Raw genomic sequence first — 20030 nt, forward strand, 5'->3', positions numbered from 1 at the left:
AAACGAAGAAAAGATGGCATGGGAATTGGAGAGTGCATATCATGTAAATAGAGTGAGGCAGAAATGTAAATAACATGCTTAATTTCTGTTGACTGGTTTTTTCTAAAAAAATAAATTGCTGTTGACTGGTCAAGAAAGAGCCGTGCGTGTATTCTTTCTTGCTTGAGGCAGACTACTGCTCATCAACTCGTGTTGCACGTTATATTCGTCCTACGTAGTTGTTGTTGCCTTGTTGGTTTCTTGCGAATTTTTGTCGACCTACGCACGCATTGCCTTTGCAGATTCTAACTTGCGTCAACATATCCGTGCAATTTGGCGCCTGTCCTTTTCATGCTCGATGTGCTAATACATTGCACCACATGTGATCTATAGTAGCTTGTGCAAGTTATGAAAATGATCGCTGGAAGGAAGCTGGCCCCACATGCTGTCGCCTTCATCATCTCCTAGCATTTGTCTCGTCTTGTCACACTTGCCTGCCTGAGGCCTGTCGCTGAAACGGAGATCACATCTATTATATTACTTTTCAAAAAAAAAACTAAAACTGGTACAATGTTAGACTCTCCTCGAATACAGGACAGCAATTGACTAATGACTAGATCAATTCAAATACTTCAAGAAAGGGGCCTATGAATTACTTGCTCATTATCCAGACCTACGTGTGTTCACTCACGGTTTAGTTTGCAAGTGCTAAAGAAAAAAAGAGAGAAAAAAATTCTATTCCTTTCTTTGCCCACTCACACACTCCAAGTCCAAGCCTGATCGAGGTTTCATGGAGACATTGGAGAGGGAGCATCCGGGTTAATTGTGCCAGTCACAGCTTGCCTTGCCTACTACAGTAAGCTGTTAGGGGTCTAGGGGTGTGTTTAGATCCGCGAAAATCTGGTAGAAAATTCACATAGGACACGGTAGCATACTGTAACACTTTTCGTTTGTTTGTGGTAAATATTGTCCTATTATAGGTTAACTAGGCTCAAAAGATTCGTCTCGCAACGTACATCAAAACTATGCAATTAGTTTTTTTATTTACCTACATTTAGTACTCTATGCATGAGTCATTTGTTATATTTAATGTTTCGATGTGATTTCGATGTGATGGAAAATTTGGAAAATTTGGAGGAGTTTGGGAAAGCGAACACAGCCTAGGGCTAGATTGTATGGTCTGGCCTGCACACCATGTGGTGCGTGGTGGGTCCGGGGGCACAATGGCCATCCACCATTGAGCATGTGACACGTGCACGTACGGCCGGCCCAGGTCAACGTTGTTGGTACGAGCATTGGCGAAAAACTTTTCAGTCCATGGGGAAAAAATGTCTCTTTGAAACTTTTTCTCATCAAAAGTTTCGATTTCTTCAATTGTTTTCACAAAAAGTTTCATTTTACTGAAAAATATTGTTCTGACACTCTCCGACATGTGAGAAGACATGTTCCGGCAGCCGGTCGGAAATTAACCGTATGCAGGCCTTTTTCCGGGCGACCGTAAATTAGACGCCCCCCAACGCCCAGTATTGGTTTTGCGATCGACCACACGCAGCCCTCGCAGCGGTCGACGCGCTGTTAGAGTGCACGTGGGTGAACCCCACAAAAACTGCCGCGTGACCCGTGCCCACTCTTTCCTCCTTCCGCCTTTTCATTTCCCTGGTTGCTTTCCCCTTCTCCTTTCGTTTTTCTCCAGCCAAATCTACAACCTGCTAGCAAGAGCGGATGCAACGATGGAGTGCGGGGCCAGCGCGCTGCAGCTTGCAGCTTGCAGTTGGAGCGGGACGTCATCCTTGGCGTTGAGAGGGGGGTGTGGAGTGGCACGAGCGTGGTGAGATGGAGCGGAGCCGAGCGGCGAGGCGGCGCGCGCGGTGTGGCGGTGTGCTCCCCTGGCCTCGCCCTCGGCAGCGGCGGGGACCTGCCCAGGCGCTCGCCAGCAGCGGCGGCGCCGAGTCCTCCGAGTAGTGTTTTTTTTCTTTTTTTTCCTGATTTTTAGATGCAAAAGTTTTTGTTACAATTGTTTTTTCGATTTGAGATGCAAAAATTTTTTTCTTTAAATTTTTACTCATCAAAGTTTTCCGGTCTCTCCAATTTTTTTTTGAAAATTTTCTCTAGAAAAATTTTATTGAAAAAAATACTGTACAACTTAGTACGAGTATTGGCGAAAAACTTTTCAGTCCATGGGGAAAAAATGTCTCTTTGAAACTTTTCTCATCAAAAGTTTCGGTCTCTTTAATTTTTTCCATGAAAAGTTTTATTTTATTGAAAAAATAATAGTGTTCTGACACTCTCCTAAGAAGACATGTTCCGATAGCCGGTCAGAAATTAACCGTAGGCAGGCCTTTTTTCGGGCGACCGTAAATTAGACGCCCCCGTGCACAACGTGGGTCACGCCGTCACAGGTGCTGCCTGTGAGCCTGTGATCGTGAAACTCCTCCATCTCTTCTTCCTTGATAACCCCTTACGGTAAAGGTCAAAATATGTGTTTATCTATTTTATATGAAATTTTTTACTTGGGGACAAATTAGCTATCTTGTTTTTGGGTGAAGGAAATAACTCAATTATTACATGGATGGATAAACAAAACATCAAATGCGATGGGGCAATGTTTTTTTTCTCAATCCAGATAAACACATAAAAAATATACAGTAGGGTCGCAATACAGTGTAAGCTAGAATAATGATGTGTCAACATTGATGGCGTTTCTTTAGTCTTTTCAACAAATCTTGGTGTGGCTACTCCCTCTGTCCATATACCTACTTCTAAAGTTTTTCAGACGTATTAAGGATGGAGAGTAAAAGTCTAAATTACTCTTATTTAGTTACCGTGCACTAATTAAGAGAATACTTATGACCTTTCTATTTAGCTTGCATGCAGATCGGTATGCCATAATTAATTTGCACGCATGGAGGGGCATTTTAGACCTGGCATACTAAAAAATCCACTTGGAAACTTAAAAGTAGCTGTATTATGAGACAAAATTTGAATGCCAGAAGTAGATATATTTTGAGATGGAGGAAGTACTACTTACTATAAATAATTACTATTTGATAATATATCAATTGATAGCAAATATAGCTCGGGCAATTTCTCACTAGATCCAAATTAATAGCCTCTGGTAAATTAAAGCACCCTGTCCCTGTTAAAAAGGTTGTACTGCTAGTCAAACCAAAACAGGTGCTCGTTCAACAGATGGGACCCCAACCCCATTGCTAGTCATCTGCTCCCATGGGCCCCACCTGCCATCTCCATCTCCATCTCCCTCCCCTGTCCCGCTCCCCTTCCTATAAACAGGTTAAACAGCCCGGTTCCAATATGAGAAAACGAGCCCCGGGGAAGGCCAGCGCCGCCTGATCTTGGAGTCTTGAGGAGGAGACGAGGAGTTAAGCACCCGGAGACGAGGCGACGACCAAGATTTCCTCTTCCGGGGCAGCAATGCAGCCAACCCGTGAGTCCTCTTGCAATTCTACCTCCTCATGCTGTTTCCGCGTCAGAACCAACCAACAGGCATCCACTTCGTTCCTGGAGCGGAGCAAATCCCCATGTCCCCAACCACCAATGGCTGTCATAGTGTCATTTCCGCTCATTCCTCGGGTTCCCAGCGGTGATTCAAATCAAAGTTGTGTTCTTTGGCTGGTTCCTGCAGTTCCTCTCCTGATCTTTGTTGCTCCTAGTAACTTTTTTTTTTGATTTTTTTTTGGAAGCTGCTCCCAGTAATTCTAGTAGCTCCTGACAATTTTTCTTTGGGGTTTTGATTGTAGTTGGAGCAAAAGATTTCACTACAACGCTTCACTTAGGTCCATCCTGTTGATCATCACTTGATAAACAAGCACAAATCGCATGAGTGGCTGAAGATGCTCGTGTCTAGTTCGTTCGGTTGCTTGATAATTGAGGCTTTGTTGCACTTTTGCAGGAAGCACCCTTGATAGTTGCGTTGGAACATACTAGTATGGAATGTACCTCGTGGCAAGCGTGCCTAGTAGGGATGTAAACGCATCGGATACGGACGGATATCACAGATATTGTATTTGTTTTCACATTTTCTATCAGATTCGGATTCGAACACGGATAGACTCGGGTACAAATACGAATACGGATTGCTTCGGATATGAATACGAATAGATATGTGTTGAATACAGAGCGAGTCGGATGCGGATAATGTCGAACACGGATATTTCTTCGGATATTGAGTAAAGCTAATATTTATTCATATCACATCGAACACCATACGAGTCCAAATCTTAACTAGATTATGTTTAACGAAGCAACTTAACAAATAGTTACATGATATTTCTAACTTATCATATAGATAAGAGAGATTCGATTATATGCCATTCTAACTTGCTACACAACTTAGATTGGAGACACTCAATTAACAACATTATAGCTTATTACATTAATGATACATGACAAGCACTCAGATCGATTCGTCTGTTCCATGAGTCAAACTAAATCGTGCTTGATAAACCAAATTAAATACAGATGACATACCATTTTGGGCACTCAATTGCACAATATTGACATTCTAAATTATTACATGCAATAATATGTAGGAGCGATCAAATTATTGCTAGAGTTCGAATTGTTATACTATATTGAGTTTTTATTAAAATGGAACAAGTCTAATTATTGTTAGAGTTCGAGTTTAGTTCTCGAACTATACTAGGAATAAACAAGATTCAACTCTAATAGAGTACCAATAGATAGATTATATTTTTAGAAAAATTTTGGTGCTAATTTTATATTTTTCCGATTTGAAATGAATTAGTTATAAATTTTTAGAGATTAAATCAGATTTTTTTTATTAATCCAATAGAGTACCAATAGATAGATTATAGTTTTAGAAAAATTTTGGTGCTAATTTTATATTTTTTTGATTTGAAATGAATTAGTTATAAATTTTTAGAGATTAAATCAGTTTTTTATTAATGTATATATTTGGTATAATACAACTATACGAATCTAGTACTTGACTATCCGGATTATCCGACTGGATATTCGATATCCGACGGATATTACCCTTCTCGTATCCGAATCCAATATCTGAATCCGTATCCGATATCCGAAAAAAAATATCCGGATATCCGAATCACTATCCGACCCCTTTCGGTCGGTCGGTCGGTCGGGAAATATCCGTACCATTTACATCCCTAGTGCCTAGCAATACCAAAATTGTTTGTTTAACTTAAGAAAAAAACTAGTATGGGACGTGTGCTTGTTTCTTGTTGTCGGATTCAGGGCCGGCCCTGACTTTTTGGTGGCCCAGTGCGAAACAAAAAATGGAGGCTCTCATTCACCAAAAAAATACAAGATACTTCTTCCATTTAGTTATGATAGCTATATTTTCGAAATTGAAAAATTTAAAATTGATCATTATATTAAGCCTTTGCCTTGAGAGTCCGCAAGTAGCCCGTTCGGTATCCTCCACAGTAACTCCAGCGCCAGCACGGGTGCCTCGGGAAGGAGAAAAACTGGATCTGTTGATTTTCCACATGGATCGCGGCAATTAATAATTGCTGGAAGCAAGGAGTCTCGCCAAGAAAAAATTATAGAAACTAGAAGACAATGGTTAATGTGATTAATGGATTGATAAGCATACTTGGTACCCTTGGTCACTGTGCCATGTGAAAATATAGATACCATAACTGAATGGAGTAATATTGGAAAACTCATTATCATTAATGAACTGGGCTAAAATTTATTGGCACTTGTAACTTTACAGGCCTATTAGCTTAGCAATATTTGGAGGCCCCTAATTTTTTGAGGCCCGGTGCGGTCGCACTGGCCGCACTGCCCGAGGGCCGGCCCGGGTCGGATTGTTACATTCTTGTTGTCAAATTGTTACACACAAGGAATAGAATAGACACCTTGATTGGTTGGTTCTTATGCCTTGCACAGTGCCAAGGTATGAAGGTCCAGCATTTGTTCTTTTCGTTCATAGCAAAAGGGTGTGCAAATTGGAACAGGTGGAGTGAGCGGGACAGCCACACGATTATCTATCGCTATTAACTAATGGACCACATGGCATCTGGTTTCTGGGATAGGGCCATATGAGAAGTTAGCTCTGAATGATGCTTGCCGGAATAATCTAAGGCCGACCTTAAGCTTCCTTTAGTTGAATGTTTCACCAATGTTGGGATATCATTTTGTGGTTTCTCTTCTTTCTAGAAATAGGATAAATATATATCATGAATGGCGCCTCCCAGAACATTTTGTACCATACTATAATGAGTTTTGTCATTCATCATATATTTACTGCAATCGTCAGTAATTTTTTTTGATAGAAGGAAGCTTTTATTGATATCAAAATGATCATCAGTACTTGTTCTGTCTAAGTTGCTTTCTTTGGATTCTTCAATCCATTGTTCATTTTGCTCTCAATCCTATATTTGCTTCCATCATGTCTACATTTGTTGACATCCTTTCTTATAATTTTCTCTCAATTTGTAATATCTATATGTTGATTCTCTTGCACATTTCTATATGTTCATCCTAATAACAGTGCATCCGTCTTTTCTTTTTTGACAGGATTCCCACTTTCCAAACTCATTGATAATTTACCAACATCTGCATAAGTTCATAGCAGTCTTTGAACAATTTGAGCCAAAATGAAGATAGTGTTTCTCATGTTGTTGATTGTCTCCCTGTTCCTCTTCCCTAATGGGATCCGCAAGAGCTTAGCTGCAAGGCCTTCAGTTGTGAGTATTGGTTCCATTCTTCAGTTTAACTCCCCCACTGGAGGTGTTTCAGCAGTTGCCATCCATGCGGCCTTGGAGGATATAAACTCTGATCCGACAGTTCTAAATGGAACAACATTACAAGTTGACATGAGGGATATAAATTGCGATGATGGTTTCCTCGGAATGGTTGAAGGTGTAGACCATCTTTAATACCACTTCCATTTGTTTTGCACTCTCTAATAGTGTGTGCTTGTATTCTAGAGTTATGGTCACGGTCATGAGTATTCCTTTTTTCAGCTTTGCAGTTCATGGAGACTGATGCTATTGCAATCATTGGGCCACAATGCTCTACTCTTGCCCATATCATTTCGTATGTCGCAAATGAGCTCCAAGTCCCTTTGATGTCCTTGGCATCTGATGCAACTCTATCATCAATCCAGTTCCCATTCTTTGTACGGACTGCGCCCAGTGATCTCTACGAAATGGCAGCTGTGGCAGCAGTTGTTGATTACTACCAGTGGAAGATGGTGACTGCAATATACATTGATGATGATTATGGTCGAAATGGCATTGCTGCTTTGGATGATGCACTTACTGCTAGGCGCTGCAAAATTTCCTACAAGGTTGGGTTTCCCTCCAATGCTAAAAGAAGTGAGCTTCTAAATTTGTTGGTTACCGTTAGTAATATGGAGTCTCGTGTTATTATCCTCCGTACTGGTGCGGAACCCGGACTCAAGCTTCTCTCACTTGCAAACGGACTGAACATGATGGGCAATGGCTATGTATGGATTGCAACTGATTGGCTTTCTGCTTATCTTGATGCTAATTCATCAGTTCCTGCTGAAACTATAAATGGCATGCAAGGTGTTCTGACTGTAAGTCCACACATCCCTAAGTCAAAGATGAAGAGTAATTTAATGTCCAAGTGGAGCAGCTTAAGCAAGAAATACAACCACAGTGATCTTCGCCTAAGTGCTTATGGTTTTTATGTTTATGATAGTGTGTGGGCAGTAGCTCGGGCCCTGGACGCCTTCTTTGATGATGGTGGAAGGATTTCCTTTAAAAATGACTCAAGGTTGCGTGATGAAACTGGGGGAAGTCTTCACCTTGAAGCCATGAGTGTTTTTGACATGGGAAAAAAATTACTGGATAAGATTAGACAAGTGAACTTCACTGGGGTATCTGGCCAAGTGCAATTTAATGCTCTGGGTGAACTCATTCATCCTGCCTATGACATCATAAGCATAATTGGAAATGGCGTGCGGACCATTGGTTTTTGGTCAAACTATACAAGATTGCTGTCGACCGTCCTTCCAGAAGACCTATATTTGAAGCCTCCTAATACTTCTCTTGCCAATCAACATCTCTATGATGTCATTTGGCCTGGAGAGACTGCGCAGAAACCTCGAGGTTGGGTCTTTCCTTCCAATGCCAAGGAGTTGATAATTGGCGTCCCCAACAGATTTAGCTTTAAAGAGTTTGTCACCCTAGATAACGCTACTGGGAAAATGATGGGCTATTGCATCGATGTCTTCACTCAAGCACTGTTTTTACTTCCTTATCCAGTTACATACAGGTTTGAAGCTTTTGGCAGTGGTACTGAAAATCCTAATTATGATCAACTCGTACAGAAGGTTGTGGACAATGTAAGTATGAACATGCAACTTTTTTTGGGGGTTTTTTTCCCTCCAGCACATTTCATCATGTGATAATGATCGGAGTTAACTTATCCTGCAGGAGTTTGATGCAGCAATAGGGGACATTGTAATTACAATGAACAGAACTCAAACTCTTGATTTCACCCAGCCCTTTATTGAGTCAGGCCTGGTTATTTTGGCTCCGGTCAAAAAGCATATAACGAATTCCTGGGCATTCTTGCAGCCATTTACATTGAGGATGTGGTGTGTTACAGGGTTGTTTTTTCTTGTTGTGGGTGTGGTTATTTGGGTTCTTGAGCATCGAATCAATGATGATTTCCGTGGCTCACCACGGCAACAATTAATAACAACTGTTTGGTAAGGAGCTGAACTGCACCTTTTTGCATTCACTATCTGTACCTGGTCATTTCACTTACAAGTATTAAGATTTCCACTGTTCCCATGCAACATAGTACACATTGTTAGCAGCCTTAAACTGTGTTTTTTCAACACTGGCGACTTGTCCCAATGGAACATCTAGCAATTAACAAGGAACTTAAATCTTGTAATTTTAGATTTGTGAAAGAAAAGATGTCTGCATTTGCATAATCTATTTGACGTGATATTATGATGTATTGTCCTCTATTTGTTAGTTTTTGTCTGTCAAAGTACTTCTCGACATGTATTGTGCTTCTCTGATGGCTTGATTTTTCCCTATGAAACGAGTGCTTATGATCTGCTTCATTCTCTGCAGGTTCAGCTTTTCGACTCTATTTTTTGCACATAGTGAGTAAACTAGCCTTTCCTGTTCTATCTTTAAGTGCAACCGACCTCCTGTTCTGACATGTCACCTCCATCTTTATTTGTTACCAGGAGAAAACACTATGAGCACATTAGGACGTGGTGTTCTGATCATATGGCTATTTGTTGTTTTGATCATTCAATCCAGCTATACCGCGAGTCTTACTTCCATCCTAACGGTGCAACAACTTGATACATCGATAAGAGGACTTGATGACCTGCAAAATAGTAATTACCCTATTGGTTTCCAAGTTGGTTCTTTTGTAGAAGAATACATGGTCAAGGAATTCAACATGCCACGGTCAAGGTTAAAAGCTCTCGGTTCTCCTGAAGAGTATGCTGAAAACCTCAAGCTAGGCCCTAAGAAAGGAGGTGTTATGGCCATTGTCGATGAGCGCCCCTATGTTGAGCTGTTTTTGTCAACTAACTGCAAAATTGCTGTAGCTGGCTCAGATTTTACCAGTACAGGATGGGGCTTTGTAAGTACATTGAACTTTACGTTCTCTTGAAACATATTCTATTCTAGGAATATAAACAGAAACAAATCTGATAATTCCTTACAAGATTATCTACTGTAACTTTGCATTAACTGCTAGAATTTTAACTACTGTTCACATAGCTGATGGCCACACACACTAAGATTATGGAGCCTTTCTTGCACTTGTTAGCAGCAGAAGTCAAGTGTAGATCACTTTATTTCATTCATTCTAACTTAGCATCTTAAAAATTCAACTCTTTCAGGCATTTCCAAGGGATTCCCCTCTGCAAGTAGACCTGTCCACCGCAATCCTAGCATTGTCGGAGAATGGGGAACTGCAGCGGATCCACGACAAGTGGCTCAAGACAGGCGCTTGCTCAGCTGACAATACCGAGTTTGTGGACTCGAACCAGCTCCGCCCTGAGAGCTTCATGGGCCTGTTCCTCATTTGTGGCGCAGCATGTGTCCTCGCACTGCTCATTTACTTCGGCATCGTGCTACGCCAGTACCTGAGACATGAACAGGCCGAATCTGTCTCCGCAGAGCCAGGGTCATCGAAATCGAAGTGCAGCCTCAAAAGATTCTTCTCATTCGTCGATGATAGGGAGCCACCAAAGCAAAAGCGGGCCTTGCGCATCTCCGGGAGTTCGATGCCTACAACGCCTACCAGTAATGTTGACATAGAACGGCCAGAGGCCGAGTGTTAATCACTTTGTATTAGGGCTAAGCATATGATTAGCATTATCATTAGCACTAATTATATATACATAAAACCATTAAATAAAAATTTTCTAGCATTTTAACACATGTGACGATGAATCCTCTTTTAAAACACTACGGTTTTATGATTCCAAAATAAAAATTCGAATTTTGGATTAGTTTCACTGTCCACGGGTCCACATGTCTGCTATCTTTGTGTCTCTCTCTTTCACTCTCCCGAAGCCTCTACACGCCGGCCACCTCGCCTGTTCCCGAAACCTCTCGCACGCACGCTCAGTCCTCTCTTCTTCCTCCTCCCGCTCGAGCTTAGCTAGGCAGAGCCGAACCGAGCTCTAGCCGTTGGCCTTGCCCAAGCCGCTGCCGGCCCCCGTCCTTCCCGAGCTCCCTGCCCATTGCCTGCCCTCTCCCCCTCCCCGCTCGCGTGCTGCGCTGTCGCCAAGCCCAACTCCAGAACCCGGCCACCATTAACGAGCTCGAGCTTGACCCCTCTCCAATACTCCCCACACAAGCCACCAAATCTCAATTCCTCGCACAGGCAGCTCCTCCCTCGATCGCCCCACCCGGCCGGCCATGGTTGACTGGACCATAGAAACAATTCCAGAGGGCTCTTTGCGAAGTCTATGACTCATATGAATAGTTTTGAATAGTGCTGCGCAATCCTAGAAAAATTTAGGGGCCTTGGTGTAAAGTGCCTGTCTTATATGGTTTAATCTTTTCTCTTATACATAAATTAGCTGATAGCTTCTAAAATTAGTATAAAATTATAGAAAAACTGTAAAATAGAAAACGAAGATGTTTTGGAATTCTTGTTATTAGATCTATGCAGTAGACCTATAATACGATATGTTTTAGTAGAAAGATATTGTTCTAGATTTTTAGCTATGCTTGTTAGGAATAAATTCATATCTGTAGTTATGTTGCTCATTTTGCTATCAAATTTGTATGGTAGGCTATTAATGTGATAAATGTACTGTGCTAAAATTTTCAGATTTATTGGTGCATGTATGCCTGAGTTAATGATTTAGCTTGTTTAGTGCTTAATAAATAGTTTATAGATAATAAAAGTTTGTAAAAATAGAAAATATGGTTCCACTAGCTTTGAATGGTGTTGTTGTGACCTATGAAACCTTAATAAGGCCATGCTTTTACAGAAATTGTGAGTCTTTTTTTTATAACAACTAAATTGTGAGTTCTTAGATTTAACTTGCTCCCACATGCTTTATTGCAATTAAAATTTGTTTTGGTTGTAATGATTAATTTACAAAACTTGAGCATGTAATCTTTGTACAGTAGCCATGTTTTGATAACACCTACCCACCATAAAAATCTTAGCTCCAAATGGGATGTTTGTAATATCGCCTATAATTAATATATATGTTTGATTATGCAAATTGGATGATGAAAATTTGGCTATTAGATGCTCATGTATAATCCACGTGATAATTTGGTTGCTAGATATTTGGGTTAACTATTGCTTAATCTAGATTAGAAATGGTTGAGCTTTTGAATTACATATATGTATGAGTAAAATACATCAGAGGTCCATCAACTTATAAAGGTGTGTCATTTATGTCCACAAACTCTAAAAGTGCATTTTTAGATCATCGACTTGTAATTTGTGTCACTTAGGTCTATAAATTTTGAAAACATAGGTCCATAAACTCTGATAGTGTATTTTTGGATCCATAAATTTGTAACTTATATCACTTAGGTCCACAAACTCTGAATGTGCATTTTAGCAGTCATGTGGCTACAGACACGCCCATAAAAGTCGCCACGATATCGCTGTGCACCAATATCTTTCAACTCCTCACCAGAAACTACTCTGGGTTAACCCAAGTCTAACGTCGAGATTTTTCGCCACAACACCTGCCGCCACCATATCCGGCCACCACGCCACGAAGGACGTAATATCCCCTACTATGGTCTACGGTACATATGTTATTGATTCCCTCTGTGACCTCCTCCATCTTTCCCAAGCCATCACCCCCTCCTCTACACCCATATTACGGGATCATATCTAGATCTAAATTCAAGAACTCACCATTAAAAGTATGTAAGAACCCCTTTGAATTCTAATACATGTTAATAACCTCCAAAATAAATCTTCCATCTGCGGGCTGCTGGGTGTACAAATACCCAGGTTCCCGTTGTGCTTCACTGTACTTGTCCCATGATCAGTCGGCAAGTGCGCACAACATCACCGGTATCACAACTGCATTCAAAAACTTGTTAGTAATATTAAAATTTAATCAGAGCTTATATAATCTGCAACAGAAGCAAATAGAAATATAGAACTTCCATCCTACAGTAGTGTGCCTCACCATTCCCACAGTCAACTGACTGGGAGTTAGTCCTAAAAAGAACTAATGTCGAAAACCCGCATCCTTCAGCAAGGAACTGAACTGAGACGGCTCTTCTTCGAACTCTGAATTTTAAAATTTTAGCAACAAATGTGAGTACAATTTTATACTCGCAAGACTTCGGGTGTATATCAAAAATCCTATAATACATGCATGGTTAATCAAGAAAGGCTGACAGGTTCACTAGCACTAGGCTGCATTTTATTTGAGTGTATCTTCATACGCATAATTTTTGCAAATATTTTGTTTTATATAAAATAGACCGACAAAACCAATCATGACTCCCCATTTTCCATTTCGCGTCCACAACCTTTGAACCGGTGCAAGTGTTGTCAAACAATTCCCATACCAAGTTTTTCAAACCAAACCTCTAAAACCGGCGTCTAGTTCAAGCGCTCATGACCGCGAGCACGGCTATTCGAATAGTTTTACACTCTGTAGAGGTTGTACACTTTACCCATACGACATGTTTCGCTTTGATGCCAGCGCGTAGCTAGCGCGCTTATACACAATTTCTTAGATGTGTCGGCAAGCTAACATGACCGTTACATCAACCGGACCCAATATATGCTGTACGACAGACTGTAGGAGCGCCTCGCCTCCATACATTTGCCCGGGTTAGCTACCCCGACACCGACGAGCTCCTCGAGCGCTCGGGCGGTAGCATCCTCTCGGGTCGACTGACTTAATAAGCTAAGGCCAGTGCCCATTTAGTCGTATGGTTGCACTGTAATACTTGACTAGAATTGTGCCAATTACCGGTTCTTAATTTGACACGGGTGATAAATCCCTAAAATGCGCCGGAAACGCATACAGAACCAAACCATATCCATCATCTATTTTTCCATCCATTTTATCATTCATATTCTTTTTCTTCATCCTCATACCATAATATCCGCTAGACCATATATTCACCCGCGTCTACCATAGAGTTTTTATCTTTTAAAAACAACCATAAAAATGTATATTTTTTTAAAAGAAACCAACCCATGTGATGCTACTTAACTACTGCACAAACACTAAGCCAACTAAGCATGTGACTCTGAATTACGCGAATAACCCATAAATCTATGGCGACAAGGAATAAAGGGTGCAACTTGTCAAGGAAGGTAAATATCTTGAAACAGGATGTGTCTACCCGACATAAAATGACATTTGAACACATAAAATCATCGTAGCATACATATAATTGTAGGCTTGGGAATTTAAATAGGAGAGATGGCACCCGTTCTCTGAATTGTAGGCTTGAGCAAAGGAGGAGAGACGGATGTGCAGGCAACTGCTGCTAGCTTGCCTAACGACAGAGAGAGAAAGGAGTGGTGCAGCTTGCTGCTGCCAACAGAGAGAGGAAAGCTGAGAGAAAGGAGGTGCGCGGCGTGCTCCGCGTGTGCACGTTGTGCGTACGTGAGCTGGGGCTCACTGGGCTGGCATACAGAGGCAGCGAGGACAGTGCGGAGCTGGACGGGGAGGAGCAGTGCGGCGCTGGGGCATCTTGCAGCCTTGAATGCTCTCATGTCCAGCGCGCGTCCTTGCCCGGGCGGCGCGGCTGGTCGGGGCGGCGCTGGCGGATTATTCCCGCCGCCGCACCAGTGGCGGAGCCACACTAGGGCGAGCCAGGGCGGCCGGCCAGGTCCCTCCAGGTGAGATTAAAAATATATTTGTTAACAGTAAAAGTAGTAGAGAATGAGAAGAATGAATCTGAAAAACATAAGAAGAACATAAAAGAAGAGGGAATTGGTTTCACATAGCATGTTACTTGAGAAAAGAGTAAGAGTTCACACAAGTTGTTCGATACCCTTCCTCATCGCACGCACTCAGTATTTAACTAGCGACTCTTTTGTGTTTATATGGATTGGGCCTGATATGTGCGGGCAGGCACATCTAGCGAACTCATTCGCACCAAGACAAACACTAGGCTTCCTGGTGCGGCGGCCCATAATAGTAGATGTTTCCTCCGGTTCGTGGGTGTTGACAATATCTCCCATTCTCAACTCCGGCAGGGGCTCATGACGGTGCGGCGGTGCCCTCCGAACGCGAGGTCGAGTGGGCTATGGCCTCTTAAGTGGTTCAATCTAGCGCCCCAACCCAGCACTGCATCTTCTTGCCACCATATGCCGCTGCTAATTTCAGCAGTTCACCATCTACCCCCCTACAGTCCTGCTCAGGCGCTCACGCTGCCGTGTCGCTGCCGTTGCGCGACGCCACTCCGCGCCTGTCCGTTCTGCAGCCTCATCTCGGCACCCGTCGGTGGCGACAGCGGATCCCGTGCGCCGTTGACGTGGGCGCCTGCTACCGGGCAGCAAGCCTCGGCGTCTCGCTCTGGCCGTGCAAAATTTTTATCGTAGATGTAACATCCCAAAAATCTAACAAAATTAAATCACGCGCTAATCCTTGTTTTGTCGTTGAGCTCGATCCCTTCTTGTTTCATCTTCCGCCTGACTTCCCGATTCCCCAAAGACCCGACACCCGTATTCGACACCCTGTTACCCCTCGACCTGCGCGTCGCGCTCTCGCGCGCCCGGACGCCAAGCGTGGCCGACCGGCTCCGCGATCAGCGCCGTGATCCCGGCACGGATCCCTCCCTCCCCCTTCTTTTTCCTTCCCTTTTCCCTCCTTTTCTTTTTCTTTTTTTTCCCATTTTCTTTCTCTTTTCTTTTCTTTTCTTTTCCTTCTTTTTCCTTCTTTTCCCTTTCCCTCTTCTCTCTCCTCTTCCTTTCTTCTCTGCCGCTCGCGCCTGGCCCGCGCCTTCTCCTCCTGCCCCCCCCTCTCTGCGCTGGCCCGCTCCCGAGCACGCCCCGCGCGCCGCTCGCCGCGCACACCAAGCTCGCCCCCGACCTCGCCCACGGCCACGCGCACCCCGGCACGTCGCCACGCAGTGCACGCGCCGCCCTGCAGCGGCTCGGCGCGCACCGGCCCGCGCCCCGCGCAGTTCGCCTTCGCCCCGCTCCCGGCCGCTGCACGCACCCACCCGCGCCCGCTGCGACGCGCGCCCCGCCGCCTGGACCCGCTCGCCTGCGCCCTGCTGCACCCGAGCCGCTCCAGCGCCGCCAGCCCGTGCGCGTCACGCCACGGCCGACCGCCGTTGACGCTGCACAGCAGCGTCGACCGCGGCACAGAGCCGCCTGCAGCGGTCGCCGCCTGGCCGTGGTGTCACTTCGCCTCGCCGCTCCGGTTCTGCGCCCCGTTGACGCCTCACCAGTGCCCCCCCCCCGCGCCGTGCCGTCGCATCACCATGGTGAGCCTCGCCGTGCCTCTAACGCCGCCGACAGGCCTGCCCCGCCGGCCACCACCCTGCTCCCACCGCCACCGCCTTGGCCGCCTATAAAGGGGGCCAAGGAGCACCCCCCGGCGCTCCCACGAACCGCAGTGCCACCGCCCCACGCCCCCTCTCCGCAACCCTGCACAGCCGCCGCCGCTCACTCACCCTTGCCGCTGCTGTCTTTCGTGGCCGGACCGCCACGCTCCACCCCGGCGCAAGGTGAGGCCGGGGATCGGTTCGCCTCCCCGCCCTCTCTCTTTTCCCCTTGATCCGGGCCGCCGGCGAACCCCTGGCCGCCGGGATTTGGCCGGCGCAGAGGCCCCCTCCCCCTCCTCTGTTCCCCACCGACGGGAGGAGGAAGAAGGGGCAAATTTGCCCCAAACCCCCTCCTTTCCCTCTTATTTGGTTAAGAGTCCCCCCTTTTAACCAATTTGCAAAGTAAACCCTGCCCTTTTACCTAATTCCAAAATAAGCCCCCTTCCATGTAAACTTAATTACAAATAAAACCCTGACTCTTTTTAATTAACCCAAGAAACTTCTAAAATATAAACCAAGCCCTTACTTACTTAATTATAATTACAATTAGGTCCCTGAACCCCTGTTTAGGGCCTAAACGCTCCCCTGACCTATCATTTTATGTGCCTAACGACCCCGGATTAACCTAAAATTTTACCCCGCCTCTCCTAGCTCAGTTGCGGCCATACCACTCAGAAACCATCCAAAAATAATACTCTATGCTCTATATTTCATGTGTTCCCGTTTCGAGCTCGACGACAAATCTTTGTCTTCTGTGTTTTGATTGTGTGCCTGTTTGTGTGCGCTGTAGACCACGGAGCGAACGAAGGAGAACCCGTTGACGAGCAGTGCTGTGAGCAGGTGAACGAGGACCCGTTCCGCGACCCCGAGCCCGAAGGACAGGACTTCCCCGAAGGCTGCGAAGACGGCAAGTTCAATCCCATCCTTTGATGCATGTTTCTGTCCTAGTTTTTATAAACACAACCCAATGGCCTGTTTTATAAAGTTGCATATGTTTTACTTGCGTGAAAACACGGTTGGATAGCCACCCCTTGACTTGTGATGACCATTCCTTGACCACCTAGATTAATGTCTGATTTTGCTTGGACGTTAATCGATATTAGAACGCTCAGGACTTTACTCATAATATGATTTATTTGATAAAGAAAATGTGTGCGTGTGGGAAGGGATAAAATGTGGATTTCGAAAGATGAGTATGGACGGGATGGACGGCATTTCTGTGTGATTTGCCGATTGGTGTGCTTGTGCCTGTGTGGCAGAGCAAGGAGGGAGATATCCATCTTGTCGTGTCTAAGGACCGAGTTGGTGTGTCATCTCACCTAACTCCACTTTCGTGCAAACCACTCGACCGTTGAATGGGCAACGGCGTAGCATAAATCCCACTAGTTGGTGTGGTAGCCATCAGGAGAGCTGAGAGCAACGGGTGACTAAGGAAAAGGGATAAGCCCCGAGTGACTTATGCCCGGTTATACCTAAGTGAACGGTCAATGACCCCTTGGTGCGTCCCGTGATGGCTAGTCAGGCTTAGCTATGGTGGGTAATGGCTATGTTGGGATCTACACCGACACGACGGTGTTCGAGTTGTGGTATCCTACTTGTGGGTAAAGTTGCACACCTCTGCAGAGTTAAGAATCTATTCGAATAGTCCGTGCCCACGGTATTGGGCGAGTTATGGTGTGGTCACATAACTAGTGTTTCTTTGGGATGGGCTGGTGTGAGTTGTTTTGGAATTGGTTCCGGCAGTTGTGCCGTTTTAAAACCTGAACTCTGTGTTACTGCAAAAACTGATTTCTAAAAGGTTTTTCGTAAAATAAACCCCTGCATAAAATGCCGTTTTTCTGCAAATTAAACCGTAACCTTATCCTTGTTTTACCTATGCATATTATTCTGATATAACCCCCTCCGTGGGTGTGGTTGGACTTGCTGAGTACGTTTGTACTCACCCCACTCTTACTTTTTACAGAAGAAGACCCGGACTTCGTACCAGACGACGCCGAGTAGGGTTACCGTTCTACACCCAACCTTGCCTGTGGAACCGGCCCTGTTGAGATGCCTCCGCTGTCGCAGTACTCTGAGCCCGTAGTAGACCCTATGTGGTTCGCGGTCTGGTGTTATGTCGTAGCCTGGTTAATTATTATTATCATCTGTATCGAGTGTCCGCCAAGGTTTGTAAGGTTTTGAACCATCTGATGTAATAAATGTGGCATCAGCCTCCTGTGACTGATGTTTTGTATCACATTTAAGTCTTCTCTTATGAGGGGACGCTTCAGGTGGTATCAGAGCCGTAGGTTGGCCGTAGGACGTGACCCTAGGAGCGAAACCCGTTTTCAGGACCCTTCGCCTTAGGACTCTTCTATCCTTAATCCTTTTCTCACACAAACACTTACCTTTGGTTCTTGCCCTGTTCCAGATGGCTGACAATGGATGGATCGGCGGAATCTGTTTCGCAGAGCCCGGCCTTCCAAATTTGTTGATACTCAGCCTGGAACGCATTGGAGTGGTGGATCCGCCAGAGTTTCTTTACCGGGAGTATGACTCCAAGGGCACTCTTCGGTGCGACCTGATGATCTTCATAGCAAGGAGCACCCGCTACCCTGATGTGGACCCTTGGTTCATCTCCACCACTGGATTCCGTTTCCCGGATACCTATCGGAAAGCCGCCCGCAAAGCCCTACGACGTCTGCGTGTGATCTACAGGCATCACCTCCAGCGGACTCCTATGGGATTTTTCCCGCCGACTGAAGGAAGAGGACGCACATGGATCGCCAGGATGAGAGGACTTGGAAGAGAAGAAGAAGACCTAGAAGACACGGTCTCTCACCTATCCATCTATCTCACCGGCCTGGATGAGCTCTATCGCGAGCAAGCAGCACAACTGAAACAGCAGGTCCACAGAGCAGAAAAAGCAACCCAGGAGATGGAGGAACAACGGTCGAGGACTTTCCATGCCGAGTATTCCCTAGCCGCCCTCCAAGTCCAAATGGATGAAAATGAGGAAGAACTGGAAGAACAGCGGGCAAGAGCCACACGCGCCGAGGACTCGCTAGCCGCTCTCCAAGCTCGGATGCGGAGGTACGAGGCTCGCTGGGGAATAGGCGGTTGGATAGAGGAGGACGAAGAAGAAGAACCCATGGAAACCCATTGGGACGTAGGTACTCAGACAGAGGAAGAAGAGCCCGAGGAAACCCATTGGGATAAGGGTACTCAGACCGATGACACCACGGATCAGTATCTCCCACTGAAGAAGCGCCCTCTTAGGATCGAGGAAGAGTCTCCATGATAGGAGTTGTCTCCAAGCTAGGACCTTTGCTCTAATAATAATCATGTACCCATGAAGTTGTACCCCCCCCCCATGACGCCATAAATAAAGATCATCTACCCCTTTGTGTACCTCAAATAATTGTGCAAGTTTTTCACCATATCTTTGTTTTCAGATGGCTGAGGAAGGATGGACCCAGGGCGACTGCCAAGCTGCACCTGGCTTTCCCAGCCTCTTGATCAACGCCCTGGAGAGCCTTGGCGTCACGGAACGCCCAAGGTACTACAGCAGAGAGTACGAGCATCATGGCACTCTCCGCTGCAGGGTGATCCTAGTCGTCGCCAGAAGCGACCGTTACCCCGACATCCTGTCATGGCGGGTGACTGCTACAGGGTTTAGGCACCAGGACACCTATCCCCTAGCCGTCAGGAAAGCACTTCGTTATCTGTGCCGGATTTTCGAAGGACACCTCACCCCACACCAATGAGGTTCTTCCCACCAGCCATCAGGACTCCAGTTTGGGAAGCTCGAATGAGGAGCCTGGAACGACGCCGCCATGAAGAAGTCCTCCTGTATCAAGTAGCTACCTACATAGCCTCCTTGGATCAGCTCTTTGACGAGCAAGCCAACTTGCTGAGGGAACAGACCCATCGAGCCGAGCAAGCAGAGCTCGCACTAAGACTGCAACAGATCCGAGCAGTCCAAGCTGAGGCAAGAGCCGCAGCAGCGGTCAGCAGTGAAGCAGTTGCTCAGGAGAGCCTCAGGCAAGCCCGAGACCGGCGTATGCAAGAATGGGCTAGTAGTGGAACCCCAGTCCCGGC

At 45.3% G+C, this 20030-nt stretch overlaps 1 protein-coding gene across 2 annotated transcripts; it reads left to right on the forward strand.

Moving 5' to 3' along the window:
• The first annotated feature begins 3260 nt into the window (after window positions 1–3260).
• On the forward strand, window positions 3261–10384 carry LOC120699276 (glutamate receptor 3.1-like). Of its 2 annotated transcripts, XM_039983258.1 has the most exons (7): window positions 3261–3424; window positions 6505–6849; window positions 6954–8302; window positions 8394–8671; window positions 9048–9079; window positions 9167–9573; window positions 9836–10384. In XM_039983258.1, the coding sequence occupies exons 2-7, from the start codon at window positions 6585–6587 to the stop codon at window positions 10277–10279; spliced, it is 2775 nt and encodes a 924-aa protein (XP_039839192.1). In that variant the 5' UTR covers window positions 3261–3424; window positions 6505–6584; the 3' UTR covers window positions 10280–10384. The 2 variants fall into 2 exon arrangements, with proteins under 2 accessions (XP_039839192.1, XP_039839258.1); XM_039983324.1 differs by lacking the exon at window positions 3261–3424 and having other exon boundaries at window positions 6673–6849; window positions 6962–8302.
• Window positions 10385–20030: the final 9646 nt, after the last annotated feature.

This window comes from Panicum virgatum, chromosome 1K (genome assembly GCF_016808335.1).
Source record: "Panicum virgatum strain AP13 chromosome 1K, P.virgatum_v5, whole genome shotgun sequence".
In the NCBI taxonomy this organism is placed as follows: Eukaryota; Viridiplantae; Streptophyta; class Magnoliopsida; order Poales; family Poaceae; genus Panicum; species Panicum virgatum.